This window comes from Malaclemys terrapin, chromosome 16, assembly GCF_027887155.1.
Source record: "Malaclemys terrapin pileata isolate rMalTer1 chromosome 16, rMalTer1.hap1, whole genome shotgun sequence".
NCBI classification, from domain to species: Eukaryota; Metazoa; Chordata; order Testudines; family Emydidae; genus Malaclemys; species Malaclemys terrapin.
The window spans coordinates 10,755,844-10,777,281 of record NC_071520.1 but is presented as its reverse complement, the minus strand read 5'-3'; the positions used below and the strand labels follow the sequence as shown (position 1 = coordinate 10,777,281).

The following is a 21,438-nucleotide window of genomic DNA, read 5'->3' as shown; positions in this document are numbered from 1 at the left end:
CTCCACCTACCAGACTGGGGGGGCAGCTCAAGGCTTCTGCCCTGCGGCAGCGTAGTGGGGCTCGGGGCTTCTGCTGGACGAGACTGGTGCCTGCCACTTTCCATGCACAGAATGCTTAGGGCAGATTGCCTAGAAAAATGCTGCAGGAAAAGCTGATACCTCTCTCTCTCTCTGTTCGCTTGTCTATCTTCTGTCTCACCCAGGACCACTAATTAATTTCGAGGAAAACACCGTGGAGACACACACTGACAACAAGCGATGTACGTGAAAGAGAGAGAATGGTAATCGTTGGACAGGCATTGACAGAGTGAGAAAATCTAGCCTATATTCTAGGCTTTAATAGCCTACAAATCATAGATGCACATAGTTTGAAATCACTGGAAATCACTTGCTCATCAAGTTCTCAGAATATTTCAATTAATTGATAGATCGATAGATCTTCCTTCGCTTCTCTCAAAACCCTCTATTTATCCTTTTGTCAGGACTCTGTGATAATTACTGTGAAGTTTTCGGAAACTGAGGGAGGGAAGCCAAAACAAGATCCGCTCGACCCACATCCATAAGACGATCACCTGCAAACTCAGTCATGTGAAGCATGGATAGCGCATGAAGCGCAAAGCAGCGTGTGCACTAAAATACACAATTGTACCTATACAGATCAAAAGAAGAAAACCCACGAACACTTAAGAAAACCACTATACGACTGAGCGTACTGGCCCTTCCAGCTATCGCCAGCCAAGGGGGACGCTATACACGACCTCACTGTTAAGCCCCCACCAACCAGCAGCGCAGCAGAGCTGAGCGGCTTCCTGCCCGCTTGCTCCACGTGGCTGCCAGCATCTCCCTATGGTCCCTGGGCAGGGTGGGTTTGTCCCAGGGCCTGCACCCCAGACCACCTCCCCCAACTCAAACTCCCTCCCAGAGCCTTAGGCAGGTGGGGGACAGAGATTGGGGGGGTGGCCTGCCACCCCTGATAGCATTGTCTGTTTGAGGGACCATGTGCTGAGCCTAGCAGCCTTTAAAAAGCCTGCTCCTAAGTGACCAGAAGCGCTAGAGAACAGGAGTGCTCTGCTCTGCAACTTGAGAGCTTCTTAAGACTTTGATCCCTTTAGCACCCATCCCCTTTGAACCAGGTGGTGGAGCTATGCAGGGGTAGTGGCGCTAGGGGCTTGTGCTGGAGGAGACTGGTGCCTGCCACTTTCCATGCACCGAATGCTTAGGGCAGATTGCCTAGAAAAATGCTGCAAGAAAAGCTGACACCTCTCTCTTGGTGTTCGCTTCTCTATCTTCTGTCTCACCAAGGACCGCTAATTAATTTCGAGGAAAACACCGCGGACACACAGTGACGACAAGCTATAGAGGTGAAAGAGAGAGAATGGTAATCGTTGGGCAGGCATTGAGAGAGTGCTGGTGCCTGGAGCCCGCCCTGTTTTAAACGGCTGGGACCAGGGCAATTGCTCCCTTTGCCCCTCCTACATCTCACCTCCGTTGGCAGCCGGGTGTGGTGGGAGGCAAAGTGGGCAGGGACGTTAAAGGGGCTGTACCGGCAGTGCTGCCGACGGTGAAGGGGCCACAACGTTGAAGCACTGCTGTGGCAGCGCTTTAATGTGGGCTGTGTACGTACGGGCTGGTACCGGCTTCTTACTGGTTGCGTACCGGCCCATATTGGCTCACTTTCACCTCTGCCCAGGGCCCGACTCCAGCACTGTTTGAGGCTGGGTCTCTCCCTTGGCCCCGTCTTCCACCCCTGGGTTCTCCCCTACCCGCACGCGATTTAAAACGGCCCAGGGCCCGCACCCACCACCAGCAGCACAGCAGAGCTGAGCAGCTTCCTGGCTGCCAGCGTCTCCCTATGGCCCCGGGGCAGGGTGGGTCTGTCCACGCGTGCTGCTCCCACCCCAAGTGCCCCTGTGGCCAGTAATGAGGTGTGGGGGCAGTGCCTGGGGGTAGCAGCATGTGGAGCCCCCACAGCCCAGGAACCCCAGGTAAGTGCTGCGCTCTGCCTGCACCCCCTCCCTCCGCACCTCCTCCCACTTCCTGTGACTTACTCAGTCACTGTTAACTCTTGCTGCAAAACAGATACAAAAAAATGTGCAAGCGCGATCCGGGGGGACTAAACCACATGGGGCTCTTCTACAGTTACAGTGCGGCTCCTGGAGCTCCCCATTCACTCCCCCACCACCATTCTCCACCTACCAGACTGGGGGAGAGCTCAAGGCTTCTGCCCTGCGGCAGGGTGGTGGGGCTAGGGGCTTCTGCTGGAGGAGACTGGTGCCTGTTGAGAGAGGGCGGGCACAATTTAAGCTTTAGCCCTCCCCCTTCCCCCTAAACAGCTCGAGGCCCACAGCCCCTCCCTTCAGCTCCCAGGTTTTAGCTCTGCAGGGGGAAACACCAGCAAACAGTTGGGAGCTGCAGGGCCGGGCCTCTGCTTCAGTTCCTTGGAGAGAGGCAGCAGCAAACGCAGCAGCTCTCCCTGCAGCTCCCAGCTGTTTGCTGCTGCCTCTACCCAAGGCGCAGCCCCCAGCTTTCCTGCTCCAGAAGCTGCCGTGCAGGGAGGGGGCCCAGAGCCTGCGCCCAAACTCCCTCCCGGAACCTGCACCACAACCCCAGCTCAGAGCCCACACCCTGCCCCAGGCCAGAGCCTGCACCCAGCACCTGAGCTCCTTCCCTGAGCCTGCACCTAAACTCTCTCCCAGAGCCCAGTCTCTCACCTCTCCTGCCCCAGCCCAGGGCCTGCACCCCAGACCACTTTCTCCCCTCTCCCCCCCCCCCCCACTAAACTCCCTGAGCCTTAGGAAGGTTGCGGGGGGGCAGACTCTGGGCACCACCAAAATTTCTACAAACCTGACTCCCCACACAGTGTGGTCTGTTTCTTTGCGGGACCGTGTGCTGAGCCTAGAGGCATCTAGGAAAGTTGAGAGCCACAGGGAAGGGGCCCAGTGACACCATGTGACCAAGCAGGGCCAGCAAATAGCAAACTCTGGCAAAAAATCAGTGGGGGACACCCCCATGCACCCTCCTCTCATATTGCCTCTGGCTTCTGCCCAGCATGGAGGAGGCTCTGAAGACCCGAGCCCAGGGAGGCGTCTCCCATGAGACTGAAGCCCTGAGCCCCAGGAGGCGCGTCCCGGCTCTCGAATGTCTGAAGATTGTTGTATGCAGCTCGGAGGGTCAGTAGGTTTGGCCCACCCCTGCCAGGGCCAGATGATGACATTCTGAGGCCCTAAGATAGGTCAAGTATAAGAGGCCCCATTATTCTCTCAGGACATTGAATATATAGAAAACCCCTGGGGATACCTCTGCAGGGAGGCCTGGCGCCACGAGGACGGCTCTTCGGGACCTCACAGCTAGGAGCAACAACCTCTCACCACTTCTTGAGGAGGACGACGACCCGCGGAGAACCTCTACCTAGGACCCAGAAGCTGCCCTTCGCCCTGCTGCTCTGGAGAAGGCTGCTACCAGAGGAGCCCCCACCACGACGACCCAGGACCAGGATGCTGACTGCTGCTCCAGAGAGGGAGGCTCCCGAAGGAAACACCTCCTCGACCCAGGACCCCGAAGCTACTGATCACCCTGCTGCCCAGAGGAAGGCTGCTCCAACGGGATCGCACTCCGCAGCCCAGGATCTCGATGCTACATGCCGTCCTACCGGGCAAAGAGATGTCGTAACCAGCAAGTCCAGCCCCGCCCCAGGAGTGGCTTCATCTCCTCAAGCTTCTCTGCCAGACCGAGAGGAGCCACCCCGCGAGTCTGCAGGCACAACAGAGGGTGAGGCAGGGGAAGACGACTGCATCTAACTCTGATCCCCACTGACGCTCCGGCTTCCCCAGAGCCACAGCACGTAAGGGAGGACCAATCATCAGCCTGACCCTAGCTGTACAGTACCGTCCCTCTGAACTTGTTTAAAATCAAATTTACACATTCGCTTTAATAATTTTAAATGTGTTATCAGTTTAATATTGGATACGTCCTCTGAGGACTATATATTAAATGGAATTTTGGAACAGGCGCTTGCTCCATCCACTCCACGCATTGACCTGGTATTGCAGTACCTCCAGGAATGGTGCACCTCCCCTCGAGGTGTGGTTATAAAAAATAGAGAAACAAATTTCTATAGCAAGGTTGATTTGTTGTATAGTTTCTTTTAATCGGAGCCTTAAATAATTTCTCTAGCGTGTTCTCTAGCTCCTCTGGTTTCTTAGGAGGGGACATTTTAAAGCTTTATTCTCCCTGCATAGCCCCACCACCTGGTTCAAAGGTGACGGGTGCTAAAGGGATCAGTCTCCTTAAGAAGCTCTCAAGTTGCGGAGCAGAGCGCTAGGCTCGGCGTACAGTCCCTCAAACAAACAGACCACACCATATACTTCAGTCAAGCAGCAAGTACACCATAAACGCACACTGCAGCCACTCATCCCAGGGGTCACGCAGTTGCTCCTCCTTCACCTGGAGAACCCCCTTGCAAAATTCTCCTGTTCTCTAGCGCTTCTGGTCACTTGAAGGCTGCTAGGCTCAGCACATGGTCCCTCAAACAGACCATGCTCTCGGGTGGCAGGCCACCCCCCCAATCTCTGTCCCCCACCTGCCTAAGACTCTGGGAGGGAGTTTGAGTTGGGGGAGGTGGTCTGGGGTGCAGGCCCTGGGACAAACCCACCCTGCCCAGGGGCCACAGGGAGATGCTGGCAGCCACATGGAGGAAGCAGGCAGGAAGCCGCTCAGCTCTGCTGCGCTGCCTGTGGTCGGTGGGTGGGGGCCTAACAGTGAGGTCGTGTATAGCGTCCCCCTTGGCTGGCGATAGCTGGAAGGGCGCCGTCTTCTGTTTACGGTCCAGCACGCTCAGTCGTATAGTGGTTTTCTTCGTTTTCTTAAGTGTTCGTGGGTTTTCTTTTTTTGATCTGTATAGGTACAATTGTGTATTTTAGTGCACACGCTGCTTTGCGCTTCATGCGCTATCCATGCTTCACTGACTGAGTTTGCAGGTGATCGTCTTATGGACGTGGGTCGAGCGGATCTTGTTTTGGCTTCCCTCCCTCAGTTTCAGAAAACTTCACAATAAATATCACAGAGTCCTGACGAAAGGATAAATAGAGGGTTTTGAGAGAAGCGAAGGAAGATCTATCGATCTATCAATTAATTGAAATATTCTGAGAACTTGATGAGCAAGTGATTTCAAACTATGTGCATCTATAATTTGTAGGCTATTAAAGCCTAGAATAGTTATTTTTTCTTGAATATAGGCTAGATTTTCTCACTCTCTCAATGCCTGCCCAACGATTACCTTTTTCTCTCTTTCACGTATATAGCTTGTTGGCAGTGTTTGTGTCTGCGGTGTTTTCCTCGAAATTAATTAGCGGTCCTGGGTGAGACGGAAGATAGATAAGCGAACACTGAGAGAGAGAGGGAGGGAGAGGTCAGCTTTTCTTACAGCATTTTTCTAGGCAATCTGCCCTAAGCATTTTGTGCACGGAAAGTGGCAGGCACCAGTCTCCTCTACCCTGCCGCAGGGCAGAAGCCCTGAGCTCCCTCCACCCCCAGTCTGGTAGGTGGAGAATGGTGGTGGTGGTGGGGTGAATGGGGAGCTCCAGGAGCCGCACTGTAACTGTAAAAGAGCCACATGCGGTTTAGTCACCCCGGATAGCGCTTGCACATTTTTTGTATCTGTTTTGCTTCCTTGGCGGCAGCCCTGCTGGTACGGCCCCTTTAATGTCCCTGCCCCCTTTGCCTCCCTTGGCACCTGGCTGCCAACGGGGGTGAGATGTGGGAGTGGCAAAGGGAGCAGCTTCCCTGATCCCAGCAGTTTAAAACAGGGCTGGTTCCAGGCACCAGCACTCTCTCAATGCCTGCCCAATGATTACATTCTCTCTCTTTCACCTATATAGCTTGTTGTCACTTTACGCTCCAGGAAATAGTAACAGACCCCTAGAGACACAAAATATAGACCCAGGAAAGGAAGGAATTTCTTACAACTCCTGGAAAAAACACAGATCCTGGTTGCCTGGTGCTAACTGCTGTGGTGAAGGTACCACTCAACAAGGCAGACAGCTCCATAAGGCAGCTGGCAAAGAAGAAGATGTACCTCCCCGGCGGGCCAGTAACGAGCTGGTGTACGTCTCGCATAGGCAGGGAGGCAGCAACATCCCTCGAAGGGGGTGATCTGTCTGATGCTGCTGCGATCACTTGCGCCTTCCATCTTTTGATGTGCCTGGAGGCTACGGTGAGGAACTTTGTGGCGAGTGCTGTGCGTGACATCATCAGGAAGCGAATCCCCGTGGCCCCTTCCAGCCAAGATGTCGCCAGGTACCCAGGGGAGCCGTATTTGGAAGAGACCTCAGCATCATCACTCTGAGAGCGAGAACTATGCTGGAGAGGACCCTGGAGGATACCATCCGTGGGCAGTACATGGAATACCTGAGATGGAAGATGATGTTTTTCATCAAAGCAGAGTAGTAACTTTGGGGAACCAAGTTGCTTCTATTTGGAATAGCGTCTCCGTGGGGGAGGTACGCTGGAATAGGCACTATGCTTATAGCTATGATGCCAGTCAGATGAGGGTTTGGGGTGCTGTTTTCATTGAGAACATGCTTGGGGTCTAGTTATGTAGCTGGAAATTCTGGTCAGTCACCTCAACACCTGAGTGCTGGGCTAAGAGTCCATGAGGAGACAGGAGGGCTTGTTTTGGGAGGAGCTCTTTTATTAATGCCATTGTATGTTTAGATGGGCTCATCTACACCAGAAAAGCGACTCAGTTTAAAGGTGTGATTTATAAACCTCTGCAAAAGCAGGAGTGGCTGTTGCCATTCAGTCGATTAGGAAGAGGTTTAAGATAAGAACATCTTATTTTGGTTTAAGTCTCCACACAGGGTGAGTGTGGTTTAAAAAAATAATTTTAAAGATAAAATTGATGCAACTTTCTCATGTAGAGAAGGACTAAAGCCCATTTCCGACCGAAGGGTCTCACTGTTTGAGACATGACACCACTGTAACAGCCAGTGCCCTGCAGAAGGAAGAAGAGACCTTTTGCCCAAACAAACAGGGACACGTTTCTAATCTTACCAAAAAAGCAAGGGGTCTTTCCCAGCTGCACAGGGGATGTAGTATCTCCCTCCTTCCTGGCTCATGCTGAAAACACAGAGCTAACTGTGTGGTATTCCACTCATCGCCCCTGCAGTATTTGTCAAGCCTGAAGCTCAGTCCAACAGATCAGCCCGTCTGGGTTTAAAAATGTGTTTGGTAACATTCGTAATAGGTTGGTTACCAAATTCTTATCCGGGGCAAACACAAGCCTCTGGTTCTTCCTGAAGCCTGTGCGGCATCTGGGCTCAATCCCTGGATATCATGAGGCACTTAAGGCTCACCCAAGAGGGGGCTGGTGACTGCAGGGAGTTGCATAGAGTTCTGAGGCCTGTGCCCACCTCCGAAGTTTTGTCAATGGGCCCTAGAGGGAGCTGTGAGCCTTCTCCGAAGCTGGAGTGTCAGCCAAACTCACTCGGGGAAAGGCAAAAACAGGGTGGCTCTGGAAATTAAATACAAGTGTGGCTGCCTCCTCGATCAGGTTTTGTCTCCATGTAAATACCAAGCTGCTCCACGCAAGATTAAAGATTCTCACTAAGTCCAAGGTTATTTGGTTCTTATAGATCCCCTACGTGTTTATGCAAAAGATTCAGAGCTTGGGGCCTGTTCGTCTTAATCCTCAGCTTCAAACTGATCTTGTACATGCCGCACCTGTGCGTGTGAGGTCTTGACGTGCCTGGAGCCAGTTGTTACTGGGGTTAGATGGGGCTGAGAGAGCGTTTGCCAGACTTTGCATTAGAAATCTCAGTCAAGGCAGTGTTCAGTAGGGGCATTATTTATTGAACTCCATTTGTGTGTTTCGTGTGCAGTACGTAGAGAAAGTCACAGCTCATATTCCAGAAGAAACACCCCTGGACTTATCCTACAATACCTATTGTATTGGACATGCCTTGCCGCAGTTCAGATTCTTTATGTAAACCAGCTCCAGGCAGAGACTGGCAAAGCGTGCAGGTCGAATCACTCCCAGCCCCATTAGCTAGTAGCCCCAGCCTTTAGCACAAATAGCAGGAGACACAACTAGTAGCCTCCCTCCTCTCTGGAAGGCCCCACCTAACCTCAAAGGCCGATTGCTCCACGCCACTTACCCCACTCAGCCAGCAACAGAGCGGGAGGCACACAAGGTCTGGTTCTCCAGCTTGGGGGATTCTGTAAATAGTCAATGACACCACCACCACCACCACGGCAGGGCGCTGCACTCCTAGGTCCTGTGTTAATGGGAAGGGAGAATTATGCTGGAAACTGGGACGCAGCAAGTCAAAAAAGGAGAAAGCGTGAGCGAAAACTACTTACTGTCATTAACCACTGAAAGTCTCTGAGGTGGAAGGTCCCCAGCTGTCAACATCACAGGTCACCATATTCCAACTGGCACTATGAACCAGCCCAGCCTGGGAAGAGAGAAGGGGGCTGGGACTGGAGCTGAGAGGCCGAGAACTGAATGGAATGTGGAGACTGAACAATGCGAATTATTTCTGTCCAAACAGGCTGTTGCTGGGACTGTTAGCATGAAGGATTTTGCAACCAGCGCTATGAAACAACAGCCAAATCCTCTCTCTGTCCCACTGCATTTTTGGGAGCAAGGGAAAATGGCAGGTGCAAAAACAAGAACGGGGGAAGGTGACATTTTAGTCTTTCCCCAAAACTAGATATTTTTAAAGGAACATATTCCGTTGCCCAGAGCCAGGCAAACACCAGAGGTGGGTGATTTCTGGCCCTGTGTATGTGCTAAACCAAAACAGCAATACATTCAGCTGCATATTTAACATGAAAATAAATAAATAAATAAATATTGTGCTCATAACAGGGCCCAGTTAATGGTGCTGGGAGAAGCTTTAACTTCTTGTTAAGTTGTGAATTAAAGTTCTAAGTCGGGGACCTTAACACTGCATTCCTGTCAACTTTTGGATGTCATACATGCGCACAGCACACAGATAGCGTCAAGAGTTTAGGATTAGCCAGCTTGGGAGAATTTTAATTAGGAATTCCTACTGTTGTACTGCCGCCTGCCAATCCAGACGCTGCTTGTATGCTCTGGTGCTGGATCGGGGGGATTGGAATAAATCAGTTTAGGTCTCAGCTCTATAAAGGCCACTTCATTTTCCTCACATACCCATGCTCAGATATCTGAAATCAGACCAGTTCCTCCAACTTTCCAAGTGCAAACTGGGAGTTAACTCGTCTCCAGGAAGGCTACAGATTTTTTCTTAACAGCAGCTTTCTATTGACCTCAGGTTTACTGCATTATTGTGCACAGGACCAGGTTCCTGCCCAAAGCCTTGTTTTCATTTGCTTCTTGGGGATCATTCCTTGTGAAGGTCAAAGGCCCAGAGCTAAGCCCTATTTTCTACTTGTGCTACTGCCATTGGCCTGTATAAGTCCCTTTAGACGGTGAGCTCTTTAGGGCAGGGATAGCATTTTCTCTTCAGGCATGTGGGTTTTTTTTTTTGTTTTGTTTAATTGTTATTACTGCAAACAGCCTATACATCTGTGGTGTTATGCGGAATAATCAGTGGTATGATTACAAGTGCTTAGCACAGAGGTGCATCAGGAAGGTTACTATGCAGTCCAGGGGGTTTAAATGTAGGTTGTGATTTCCAGATGCTGTCAGTAAGGTCACCATGCAGAGGTTGAGAACGACCGGAGGGTATTAGCACTCTTCATGACCCAGTGTCCAAGCAGTTATTGCATGGCCCTAGGGTGTGGCAACGCCAGCGTATTGTGCTGAGAAGGATGAAGTGAGTGTGTCAGGATTCATGTTTGCTTATTGCACAAGTGACAGTTTCAGTTTTACATCTCTGCCCTGTCCAGGCTAAGGCCGAAACCGTACTAATAAACACCCCCCCTCCTCAGCTCTTGCCAGTGTGGCCTTTGGTTTCTCCATCGGGGAAGGCAAGAGGCGCTACAGACGATGGATGCTTTGAACCATTTCCACAAGCCTAGAAATGAGTGGAACCAAGTCAAGTGAAAATAATGGTAAAATTTTATTAGCATAATCACAGGGATTTTAAATGGAAAAAGCAGAGTTAGACATTTACAAGGAAAACCAAATGAAGTAACTGTCGACCCAGAGGGAAATCCCCCCAAGCTATTTGGGGCGTGATTTGATTGAGACCCACCTTGTCTGATAGCTCTTTGATTGCACTGCCAGAGTTCATCAGATGAGGAGATCATTGTAAACAGAGCACTGAGGCCTTTCGAGACAACATTATAGTAACCCTAACACAAAACCTTTCAAAGAAACAGGGGTGTATCTAGAGCTTAACTTGCCTCTGAATGGGCAGCTGCCAGGCCTCTGCATGCAGTCTTGTAGCTCCTCAGAGGCTGTGTACTGTACACACCTGCCTCCTGTGTCCAGTTTAAGCCTGAATAACCCATCTCAGCCTTCCAAAAGCACATTCTCGCCTAACCCCTCTCCCCAACCACTCCTTGGACACGTCCCACTACCTGCAACAGTGCAGTAGTACAACTTGCTGGTCTGCACTTTAGCACCATCAGTATCTGTGAAGTATGCTTGCTAATCACGCAGGGCAGTCTTAACACATCCCTTTCCCCAGTTTGCTCTGTACAGCATTTCAAATGTTCCAGTCTAAACTGTACTTGAATTTAGGAAATTTAAAATGGGTATTTCTGACCCTCCTACTGGCAGCAGCCATCTTGAGGGAAAGTAGCATTTGGAGGCAGCAATGAGCATAGGACCCATCCCCAAACCAGTTTAAATCCCAATTGATCAGGAAAGCTCTCAACATTTTGCTAAGGCAGTAATGGTCATGGAGACTATGAAACCATTATTAAAAGGGGATGAAACGGTTTTGCTCTGACACTGGGATACTGTAACAAGATTTTCCCCTTTTACAGCACCTTCCCTCCAAGGGTCTCAAAGCCCTTCAGAAATATCCGTGAATTAAGCCTCAACACCCCAGTGAGGTAGGTTAAGTATTATCCCCATTTTACAGATAAGGAAACTGAGGCACAGAAGGTTATAAACTCCCTCAGTATCACACAGAAATGCAGTGGCAGAGACACTCCCAGTCCTGTGCACTGGACACAGGACCGTTCTCCCAACCAGCGGGGTCAGAACAAGTGTCAGTTTCAGCAGGAAGCTCAGAAATCCCAATTTTAAGTAAAACTAATTTCAACTCCAAAATGACCATTTAGACAGTTTCTTGCCTTGGGAACTTCCCAAAAGCTGTGCTCTGCCCAGCTGGAGTAGCTTTTTGTTTTACCACTTGTTCCATAAAACCCTGTTTTCACAACCACAGACTGAGGCTCATTTGTATGGGAAACCAGTGAAAAACAGTTCCACTTATTCAAGGGAGGTAGTGAAGCATCGAGCTAAGGTTATTTAAAATAGTAAGCTAGGATCCCTCTGTTAAAGTGAGGGTTTGTTTCTTACACAGTTAATCCCAGAACTCCCTATGCCTTTTCCATTTTGAGCGTTTTGTAGCCACCCCAATGTGCCATGCCCTAATAACCAAAGATCTAGAATCTTCTAGAGTCATATTTTAAAACCCTCTTCTCACTGCACCTCTTTCACCATTAGTGTAGAACACTGTAGGGTTGTTTCTAACACAATCCTTTGTCCTTCTACAGCACCCTCCTTCTGAAGATCTGAAAGTGCCTTTGACAAATACGAACTAAACCTCAAAATCCTACAAGGCGGGACTATTGCCCCATTTTGCATATGAGGCACAGAGTGGCTAAGTGACTGGCCTAAGGTTACACAGCAAGTCTGTGGCAGAATCAAGCACAGATTCCAGATCTCCTGACTCCCAGCCCATTTTTTCAGCCCCAGGACCATCCTTCCCACCTAAGGGGAGAACTCCCCTTCCCGAGTTAACCCTCTGCTCTCATTTCTGATGGTTGAAGAGGAATAAAACTATGAAGGTGGACTTTGGGTTCTCCATCTCTGCATCATGTGGCACTGAATTAAGACTCACTTTTTGTTACCCTGGAAGTCGGGCTTTGGAGAAAGGCAGGTAAGTCAAATACAGCAGTTTACAGGTTACAAAATAAACTTTCCAGGTGATGTGAGATAATTAAAAGAGCTATTCACAGCTCACCTGCTTGTGCTAGCAAACAATACAAGTCACATTCCCTTCCCCTGCAAAACCCAGAGCCTTCCCAACCCCCAGTAAAAAGAAAATACTTCATGTTAATGGTTTGTTAGACCCAAGCATTGAGGTTACAGATGCAGTAACCAGCACAACTGGTACCCTGCCTAGAACAACACAGTGTGAGATATAAAAGTAGCTTTCTTCAAATCACTTCAAAACCAATTTCTGTAGAAGAGGATTAAAAGTAAATTAGTTCTGAACTCAAACCTCAGTGTAGAAATCTACAGTTTTTATCAAAGCATACAGTATTCAGTTCCATAGCAAAACTCCAAGGGTCAGATACACCAGACCTCAGGGACTTGTTAGACCAGTAACAGTCAATATCAAAGGTTATTGCTCTAGAGAGTCTCAGTAGAACGTATTTCTCAAGAGCAAGGAACAGGACAGTATCAAAGAAGAGGGACTGCCGGCCTGATTAGCAAAGAGCAGAGAGGAAGATGAACAAGGAATACGAAGTCTATAGCTTTACTTTGTCCTTGCTTTTTAAAAAAACCTAGAGAGGCTTTCAGGCCCTTCCCTTAGTAAAATGCAGGCCAGACACACAGCATAAGCCACATTCGCTCAGAGGGGAGGGCTGGGCCCTCAAATTTCTCTGCATTTTCTTTTAAAATTAATTGGTGCCAGTCTCCTCCTCCTCTCCCAGGAGCAGCAGAATTAGGAGCATTTGCCCTACCCACTCCTGGGGAGTTGGGGGTGTCCAGCACAAAATGGGACACTCCATTCAGGAGGGGGAGAGAATCACAAGCTAGAAAAACAGAGTAGCCCCCTACTTCCCCTTTCTAAAAAATAAGTGGCATCAATTCCCTGCAGTGTTACTGAACTGGAAAGACTCCACTGCAGGGTCTTTACAGCTTCTGGGGCTGCTGCTGTAATCGTAGTAAATCCCGTGTGCCCCAGGACTCGACCATGCACAGCCCGGGCAATGCAGAGGTCAGAGCATGGCCCTTGCTGTGCAGCAGCAGAGCTACTGCTTGGGTCACACAGCGCTTAACTGCCCCAGCGAGAGAGAAGTGTCACCAAAGCCAAGGACGTTTTGCTTGGAAGTGTCACATGTTGGCTCAGGGAGAGTTGACTCAAGGCTTTATCCAGCCCTCTCCTCGAGAAAGGCATCTCCTCGCTAGAGCTTCAGGGTCCTCTCGGCTGTCAACAATCATACAACACTTTAATGATGGGGCTCAGCATCTCCCCACTGAAACACAGCATGGGCATTTCCAGTTTAATGGTTCATCTCGTCTTTCTGGAGCAGCACTTAGCACCCCCCTTCCCCGTCTCCCCCCTCCCCCGGCAAGGTTTCTAAATCACAGTAATGCTCAGAGAGACTCGGCTGCCTAGTGAGGTGGCAGAAAGATGCTCCGTTCCCAGCTAGGATGCGTCTAGCAGAAGAGTTTGAGGAAGCAGTTCTGACAGTAGGGCTTGTCATTCTGTTCCTTGAAGGTTCCTTTGTTGAGCTGCTTGAGGCAGAAGGCACAGACAAAGTGTTCTGGGTGAAATTTCTTGGCCATGGCGGTGATGCAGCATCCCGTGATGGGCTTCTGGCAGCCGGAACACAGCGAGCCGCGGCGTTCGTGATAATGCACCTCACAGTAGGGCTGCCCATCGTGCTCAAAGAAGCTGCCGTTGATGAACGGCGTGAAACATTCCTGCAGGAGGTGGAAGCAAAAGGGAACAGATTGATATGGCAAGCTGGGGACACAGGCAACTCCACAATCCATGCCTTCGCCTGCCATGCCCCTAGCTGCCTCCTGCAGGAAGTGGGCAGGGTGAATCATCTTCATCCAGCAGAAAGGGGCTGCAGAAGTACTGCTGCAAAGATGATGGGTGCCCAGCAGACACAGGGTTACTGAGCATAAGCAGGCAGATGCAGCAACTGGGAGGGAAAATAAAGCCCTCAACTATACTTCATGTCCCTTTACTCCAGGCTGGCTTTATTAACACAAAGAAAATCCAAACCCAAGAGCAAAACTACTGAGAACACTTGGTAAGCAACACCAGAGCCTCTCCTGCTTCCAGTAAGCTGGGAGGGAAGAGAACACCCCTGTCCACAGAGACAGCTGCCACCACAACAGCTTTTATAGCCCACCCACCCCAGCTCACCCAGGTGATAGGCAGGGAAGAATTCCTTATGCTCCAGGGCATCAGGAGCACCTTTTACCTTGTCACAATGGGCTGGTTTTAATTTCTTGAGCTGTATCTGCCCTGCTTACGCTCATATCAGTGAAAAAGAAGGTGACGGCCAGTAGAGGTTTTTTTAAATTACCCATTTAGAATGCCAGATATTATGCATATTCCCTGGGACAGCACCCTCCTTCTTGACTCATCCCAAACTATACACATACGAGAGTCACTTCACCACTGAAATACAGTGGCAGGCAGAAGATGACAGCCACTGGAGAAATGTGGAGGGGGAGAAATTTTGGGCAAGGACCCTGGGGGACAAGTCCATACCCTTACAAAAGCGAGACTGGGTCTTTAATGTCTAGGAAGAGAAGCTGTTAGAGACCAATTTTTTAAGAGGCACCCATCTCTCTATAATGGTTATCACTGTCTAAGCCCCACGCAGGTATTAATGGCTGTACCTTCACTACAGTCATGGGAAGTTAGGAGGAATCCCCCCCCCCATTTTACAGGTGGGGAAACTGAGGTATAGAGCCATTAAGGGACTTGCCCAGGGTCACGCAGGTCAGCAGCAAAGTCAAAATGTCCTGAGTGCTAGTTTTGTACTTGAACGTCCAGCCCATCCTTCCTCCCTAGGGACACACACACTACCGCAAGTGCACGCATGGTTGGACATCTACTTAGTCACAGGCAGATGCAAACTGAGCCCTGCGTGCAGGCATCCAGCAGGGTGCAGCCACAGTAAGTGCATATCCAGGCATGTTCTCACACAGTGAATTGCAAGGAACTCCAGTTGCCTGCAGCATTGAAAGGCAGCAGGCTCCTGGGAGCCTGACGCTGAGACTACTAAGCCATCCACCTCCATTCGAAAACAAACACTGGGAATTGGCCTGACTAACAACAGAAAGACAGAATCTGCCCGAAAGTTGCTGCCCCCACTAACAGGCAGCAGCGTGAAGAATGCCCAGCAACATCTCCTGAGCAGAAGAGCCTGAACCCAGGTCCAGGCAGGGACGGAGCTGGTCAGCTGCTCACAAGAGACTGCCAGAATTTCTATTCACAGGGTGCTGAGGCGGAGTGCTTAGAAAGCTTAGGTCACTATTACTAAGAAACCACTGGAAAAATTCTGTGCTTATCAGTGAACTGCTGCAGAAGCCCATAACTGTGGCAATGGGGCAGGGGGAGGGAATTAAGCCCCTAGAGTATTTAATGGAAACAGGCAAAGAAGCAAGAGGGTGCGTGGTCACTATCACACTATGTATTTTGTGGGGCTGGCTGTCCTGTGCTGGCACAGACCCCTTGTTCTGATCGAGAGAACCACCAGACACCCACCTAGGGGACTTGGGAGAGGGGTCAGGTGCCAGGGGGGAGCACAGGCTCTCTTACCCGACAGACAAAGCACTCAGGGTGCCACAGGGTATTCAAGGCAGAGATGTAATTTTCCAGGATGGCCCGGACGCAGCCCCCACACTCGGGAGCGAACATGTCGAAGTAATCCTTGCGGCAATAGGCTTTGCCATCCTTCTCATGAAACCCTGCCAAGGACACAAGGGAAAAACAGAGCCAGACAGCATCAGCTTGTGACCTTCCTTTATGGGAATACCCAGCCAGACTCCATGGGGCAAACAGGGTGGCTGGGATCCCCAGTCACAGACCAGAGGTATCCCTTATTCTGCTATAAGAGGAGCACATGCTACACCTCCTGTAGTCTCCATGTGGAAATAGCAATCACTGTTAGCTCCCCATCCACTAAGTAACACCACAGTCCCTCTCTACCCCCACACCCCCTGTTTTCTACATCACTTGCTCTAGGACAGTAGTCCCCACACTTTTCAGGTCGTGCTCCCCTTAACCCTGTCCGTGCCCCACTCCCCAAAGCTGCGGTTGGGGGCGGGGCCATGACTCCTGGGGGAAGGCGCGGATAGGCTAAGGTGGGTGAAGATGGGGCTGGAGACCTGGCTGGGAATGGACTTGCAGCCGGGGCTGCAGTCGGGAGCTGGGCCACAACTCCTGTGGGGAGGCTCGGACTGGCTAAGGTGGGCGAGGATGGGGCTGAAGCCTGGGCCGGGAGTGGAGTTGCAGCCGGAGCTGCGGTCGGGAGCGGGGCCGTGACTCCTGGTGGGAGGCACGGACAGGCTAAGGTGGGTGAGGATGCGGCTGGAGCCCGGATCGGGAATGGAGTTGCAGCCAGAGATGCTGTCAGGTTCAGAGTCGCAGCCAGGCCAAGCGCCAGAGGACAGGGCCACAGCTGGGAGCAGAGCGGGGCTGAGTGGCACTTCCTCTCCACCCTCTATGGGGGTAGACTGGGCCGTGACACTCCCCCCAAACATGCCCCACAGTTTGGGGACCACTGCTCTATGGAAAGGACCCATCACAGCCCCTTATGTTGCCTCCATCCCCACCCCTTACTTGCTTCACCAGAGTGGCTTCTCTCTGCAAAAACCAATAGTACCTTCAGGTCCAAAGAAAGCGCCACACTGCACACAAAAGAAGTGTTCTGGGTGCCATGTCCTGTCCAGGGCTGTCACCACTTTCTGTTTGGGAGAAACCGCAAACAGTGAGCGCTCAAACGCCAGTGCTGAGTGCAGCAAACATCAACTGTGCTTAAAGAGCTGAGCCAAGCCCCGTCCTTGGGGATTCAATCCCCCCCACTCCCCTTTACCCTAACAAGGTCTGACACACCACTCCTTTCCTCTAGACCTGGGGGAGAAGGGGACACAGTCCCGTGCAGTACTCTGAAACTCATCAGGAATGCCTCCTACCATGGTATCCCATTGGGGAAAATCAGGAGATCCTTACTGCAGTGAAGATAGCTAGATCCTAATACTCAGTTAGTAGAGTTGCAATGGGGCAAATTTAGTTCAGTAGAACCTGCCCTCTCATTGCAGGACCCTACAGCAGATGGAGAGAGATAGCTGCACTGGGTCCAATTATTTCCCCTACAGCACTAGGGTGAAGGACGAATAGGGATCCCAAAACTACAAAAGAAGAGTTATTGGGGTAGATGGATGTGCGCTTTTCTACTCAACAGTACAGCACCAGATTCCCCCGTGCATGGCCAAGAGAGACACTTCTACTGACACGCGCTGGCTCAGGGACTCACGTCGAGGATGGGCCCGTTGCAGTAGTAGCAGCGAGGGGAGAAGAGATTATGATAGTCCTTCTCACAGTAAGGCTGACCATCACGTTCAAAAAAGTTGCGTGACCCAATTTCCTCCTGGCAGTGGGTGCAAACGAAGTGCTCTGGGTGCCAGGTGTTCCCCATGGCTGTGACAACCTGTAGGGAAGATGGAGCAGTTATGGGGGACGACTCTACTTCTTTGCTGTGGCAACTCACGTGACAACACACAAGGTAGAGTTTGGCACTAACTACACGTTCTACTACTCAAGTGAGCCCTGGACTGGGGTAGCATGAAAACTGAATTACCTATCATCTCAGGAGAGGGCAGTCCCTCAAGGGCAGGGTAGAGGTCACTGGAGGAGCTTACAGCGTACCTGGCCAGTGGATAGAGTACTTCAGTTTCTTCAGCATCGCCAGTCCCTTCAGCCTCATGATACAGCCCTCCCAGTTACTCCTTGCTGTAGCCAAGGCTTAGCAACAAGATGCTGCCTTAGACTCACCTGTCCAGCAATTGGTTTCTTGCAGGCTCCACAAACACCTTTGGCAACGGTAGCTACTCCCAGTTTGTTCAGGTCAGACTGGAGGCTTCCCAACATACTGTCCAACTGGCTGCCAGGTTTTGGGGGTGCAGACGGAGGGGAGCTGCCCCCAGCTTTCCCCTGGGCCATGAACTGCAAAGAAAAAACCCAGAGACTGTAAGGCAAGCACTGTACAGCTCCTCAGGGATTTCTGCAGTCTCTGAACGTAAGAACAGCCATACTGGGTCAGACCAAAGGTCCATCTAATCCAGTATCCTGTCTTTCAACAGTGGCCAATGCCAGGTGCTTCAGAGGGAATAAATAGAACAGGTAATCATCAAAAGATCCAACCCTCTGCCCACAGCTCTCCAGCTGTCCTGTATATGGACAGACCAGGACTTGCTCTGGAGAGGCTAATGTGTCTGCAGAAGCCAGTGAGAACAGGAGCAGGTGCAGAGATGCACCCTTGTTACAATGAGGCTGACACAAAAGTGTGGCTTACCCAGAGACCCCAGGAGCTAGAACAGCAGAGTGTTGAGGGGTGGAGATTTGGCTCTCCTCACCCTCCCAATAAAGCAGAGATTACTGGAAAAAAATGCTTCTGGGCTGCTGGTAGAGCCTCCACGGAGATCTTCCCTTTACCTCATAGGTTTCTGGCTGGCTTACAAAGGCAGAGACATGCTCTCTGAGTGGTTCCCAAACTGTCTCCCCTTCCCTGTCTCACGCAGTTGTTGCTGTCTCTCCGGTCTCTTCTCTCCTCCACAGTCTCCTTCTCGCCCTCCCACACCTTCTTGTCTCTTCTATTCAGGGTATTTTCCGCCTTTTCCTTCTGCATCATTTTTCTCTCTCTTCTGTGCCCTCTTGGGTAGCTCTGACCCCACTCCCCAGCTTCACCAAAGGCTGCAATGGGAGCAGTGAGGGAAGGTGGGGAGCATTCAAGGAATCACCTGTTGCTTTACCTGCAGATGTGGCAGCTCAGCAGTTGTGTGTGCGCCTGCATGGGGAGGAGGTGGCAGGCCAGTAAACACTGCACAATACACGTGAGAGATTAACCGGGGGAGTGTGGAGAGGGGATAAGAAAGGTCTTTGGAAGCCCACTTTGGGAATCACCTTAATGAATACTTAACTTTGAACCCTGTTTTCCACTGGGAGGGGGGAACAGATACATTGTCTTTAGTAATAGAACCTCAAGAGGAAGTGGGGAGAAGAGAGAGGAAGTGTGCAGGACTTTGCTCTTTCTGATCTCTTTGGATGCACAAGCAGCCAATCACAGATCCACATGCAAAAGGTACCACAAAGCTGCTGCTAGATTGGAGGGTCTCAGACCTCTGCGCCATGCAGCTGTCATTACAGTGACTCCAAGCACCCCAGACCAGCATGCTGTTAGTCTGGAGTAAGCTATCAGACTGCTCCGGAAGAGCCCAAATATGCACTCACACCATGCACAGGCGGCTAGCTAGAACCTGCCCACTCCTGCATTCACTCAATGCCTGCCTGGCCTGATGCAGAAAGCCTCTCAATAGGTGGCTTGGAGACAGACAGCAGATCCAATTCATCCTTCCAAACATTTTCAGCCCTTTCTGGAGTGACTGTTGAGCTTCTGACTTGCTCTCTTTCCCGGTCTTCTCCTGGCTTGCTCTTAGTAGGGCCACCTTTCCTAGGAGTTCTCTCTCTGCTCTGCCTCTTTTTAACCATATCAGGAGAGTCCTCTGTCCTGCTTTCATGCTCAATTTCAGCATCCTGCTTCTGTCCTTGTTCTGCTCCAAGACCCAACTGGCCTTTAGTATCTGGGAAGACATCCCACCGGTCCACAGCCACAATCTGAGGCTCACACACTGACTGCAAGACATGGTCATTCTCAGAATATAGCTCTGGTATAAGCTCAGATAGCTCCAGAGCCCACAGCTGATCTAAAGCTGCTTCCATTTTTCCATCCTTCTGGGAAGGAAAGGCTGAATTATCCCTGAAAATGGCCTGCTCTGCTGATTCCTTGGGTGTCTGCCCCTTCACTTGGCTGGTTATGCTAGGGCTAGAAACAGGAACAGTTGTGAGCTTGGTCTCAGTTCTATGCTCTTTCTTTTCAGTGGCTTTTGCCTCATCGAGCCCCTGACTGTGGGCCTCTGCACTAGAAGGAACACACAGAGATTCCGTCTTGGAGGATATCATGGCCTGCGACACCTCTCTAGGAGGATTTGACTTTTGGCTCAGCCTGACTGAGCTCAAAGAAAGCACATGATCCCCAAAAGGAGCAGAAATAGCAAAGTCCTCTGGAAGTGACTGACCCATCCGAGCCACAGAGGGGAGCTGTGGAGTGGTGGCAGAACGTCCTGGAATAGCTGCAACTGCAGCGCTGCTGCCTTCTTCTTCAATATGAAGGACTTCCAAGGTGGCAGGTGGCAGGTGGCAGCAGGGCTGGAAGGTCCCTGCTGTGGCCTGTCCCATGGGGTTTTGACTGGGGCAGCAGAACTGTACGGGAAGGAGAGTCGATTGAGTCTGGATTTGTTGGGCTGGAAAGCAGCTCCAGGGAGGGTTCAGAAATCAGTGACAGAGTGGAAACAGCCTGTAAAAACGAGACAAAAAAAGAGGAACAGAGAGGGGGGAAGATAGAGACAGAGGTGAGGAAAGGAAAAGAACAAGGCACAACATGGCAGAACAATCAAAGCCTGCAAACCACAGAGCCCTCCTGACATGAAGCCATGAAGGTAGCTGGGATGGACAAGTGGGACCTCAGAGTGTGGAATGTGAACACAGCTGTGCCCCTTGTCCAAGGAGGGTGCTGGGAATGAGGAAAGATCATGCAGCCATTCATTGAGTACTTTTTCTTAGGCTCTTCAAAGCCGCAGTTAATTCTTTCTCCTGTAAATGGGGCTGATGCATCTGCCCCAAGGGCCCAGCCCATTAGACCAAGACTGACAGTCACATTAGCAACTTTCTCTGAATCAGACACTTGCATTAATTTGCATAGAAATTTACATACTTTTCGAAGAAAACAATGAAGCATGTAAGCCATAATATTTGCCTCCCTGATACAGTAGCCTCGGGGCACTCTCGGCAAGAGGAGTACATGACTCAGGCTCTGGCCTGCTCAAATCACAAGGCTCTTCTCTGGGTCGAATACATGATGAATCAGAGGGAAGCATTCTAGGACTTCAGAGGCTGTCCTTCGGGAGCCCTGCATTAACTCTCTTCTTCCTCACCCATCCCACTTTTCTTGCCCCCTTTATATTTGGGTGAGAGAAGTATACATTTTGTTCCAAAACATGCTCTGAAATGGTCAGGTACTCTGGTTTTAGTTCTCCATTGCTTATATTTTAAAGCTGATAGATCATGGCTCTGATCCTGTCCACTATGTCAGCTCCTACGTGACAAACAGGAATTCTTTCCATTTCCTTAAGGGAGTAGAAATTAGCATGGCTTGTTATGTCAGTAGGGTTACCATATTTTCAGTGTCCAAAAAGAGGACACTGCATGGGCCCCCAGCCCCACCCAAACTCCGCCCCCTTCC

The 21,438-nt window shown here is 50.7% G+C and overlaps 1 protein-coding gene, 1 long non-coding RNA gene and 1 pseudogene across 2 annotated transcripts; 2 read left to right on the top strand and 1 right to left on the bottom strand.

Annotated features, from left to right (window-relative positions):
- The first annotated feature begins 3,921 nt into the window (after positions 1-3,921).
- LOC128825000 (U2 spliceosomal RNA) lies at positions 3,922-4,074 on the top strand (annotated as a pseudogene).
- Positions 4,075-10,046: 5,972 nt separating this feature from the next.
- Positions 10,047-21,214, top strand: LOC128824514 (uncharacterized). Its single transcript, XR_008442485.1, has 2 exons — positions 10,047-12,041; positions 20,018-21,214. It is a non-coding gene; the product is annotated as an uncharacterized LOC128824514 (long non-coding RNA).
- Positions 12,041-18,005, bottom strand: LOC128824512 (paxillin-like). Its single transcript, XM_054006095.1, has 6 exons — positions 17,916-18,005; positions 17,722-17,789; positions 17,398-17,571; positions 16,747-16,828; positions 15,681-15,829; positions 12,041-13,819 (listed from the first exon to the last, which is right to left on the bottom strand). The coding sequence occupies exons 3-6, from the start codon at positions 17,557-17,559 to the stop codon at positions 13,553-13,555; spliced, it is 660 nt and encodes a 219-aa protein (XP_053862070.1). The 5' UTR covers positions 17,560-17,571; positions 17,722-17,789; positions 17,916-18,005; the 3' UTR covers positions 12,041-13,552.
- Positions 21,215-21,438: the final 224 nt, after the last annotated feature.

Coding starts and splice junctions, on each gene's coding strand:
- LOC128824512 (XM_054006095.1), bottom strand. CDS start 17,559: ATGGGGAACACCTGGCACCCAGAGCACTTCGTTTGCACCCACTGCCAG. Junction 16,829..17,397: donor GCAACGGGCCCATCCTCGAC/GTGAGTCCCTGA, acceptor TCTCCCAAACAG/AAAGTGGTGACAGCCCTGGA. Junction 13,820..15,680: donor CTGAGTGCTTTGTCTGTCGG/GTAAGAGAGCCT, acceptor CACCTCCTGCAG/GAATGTTTCACGCCGTTCAT.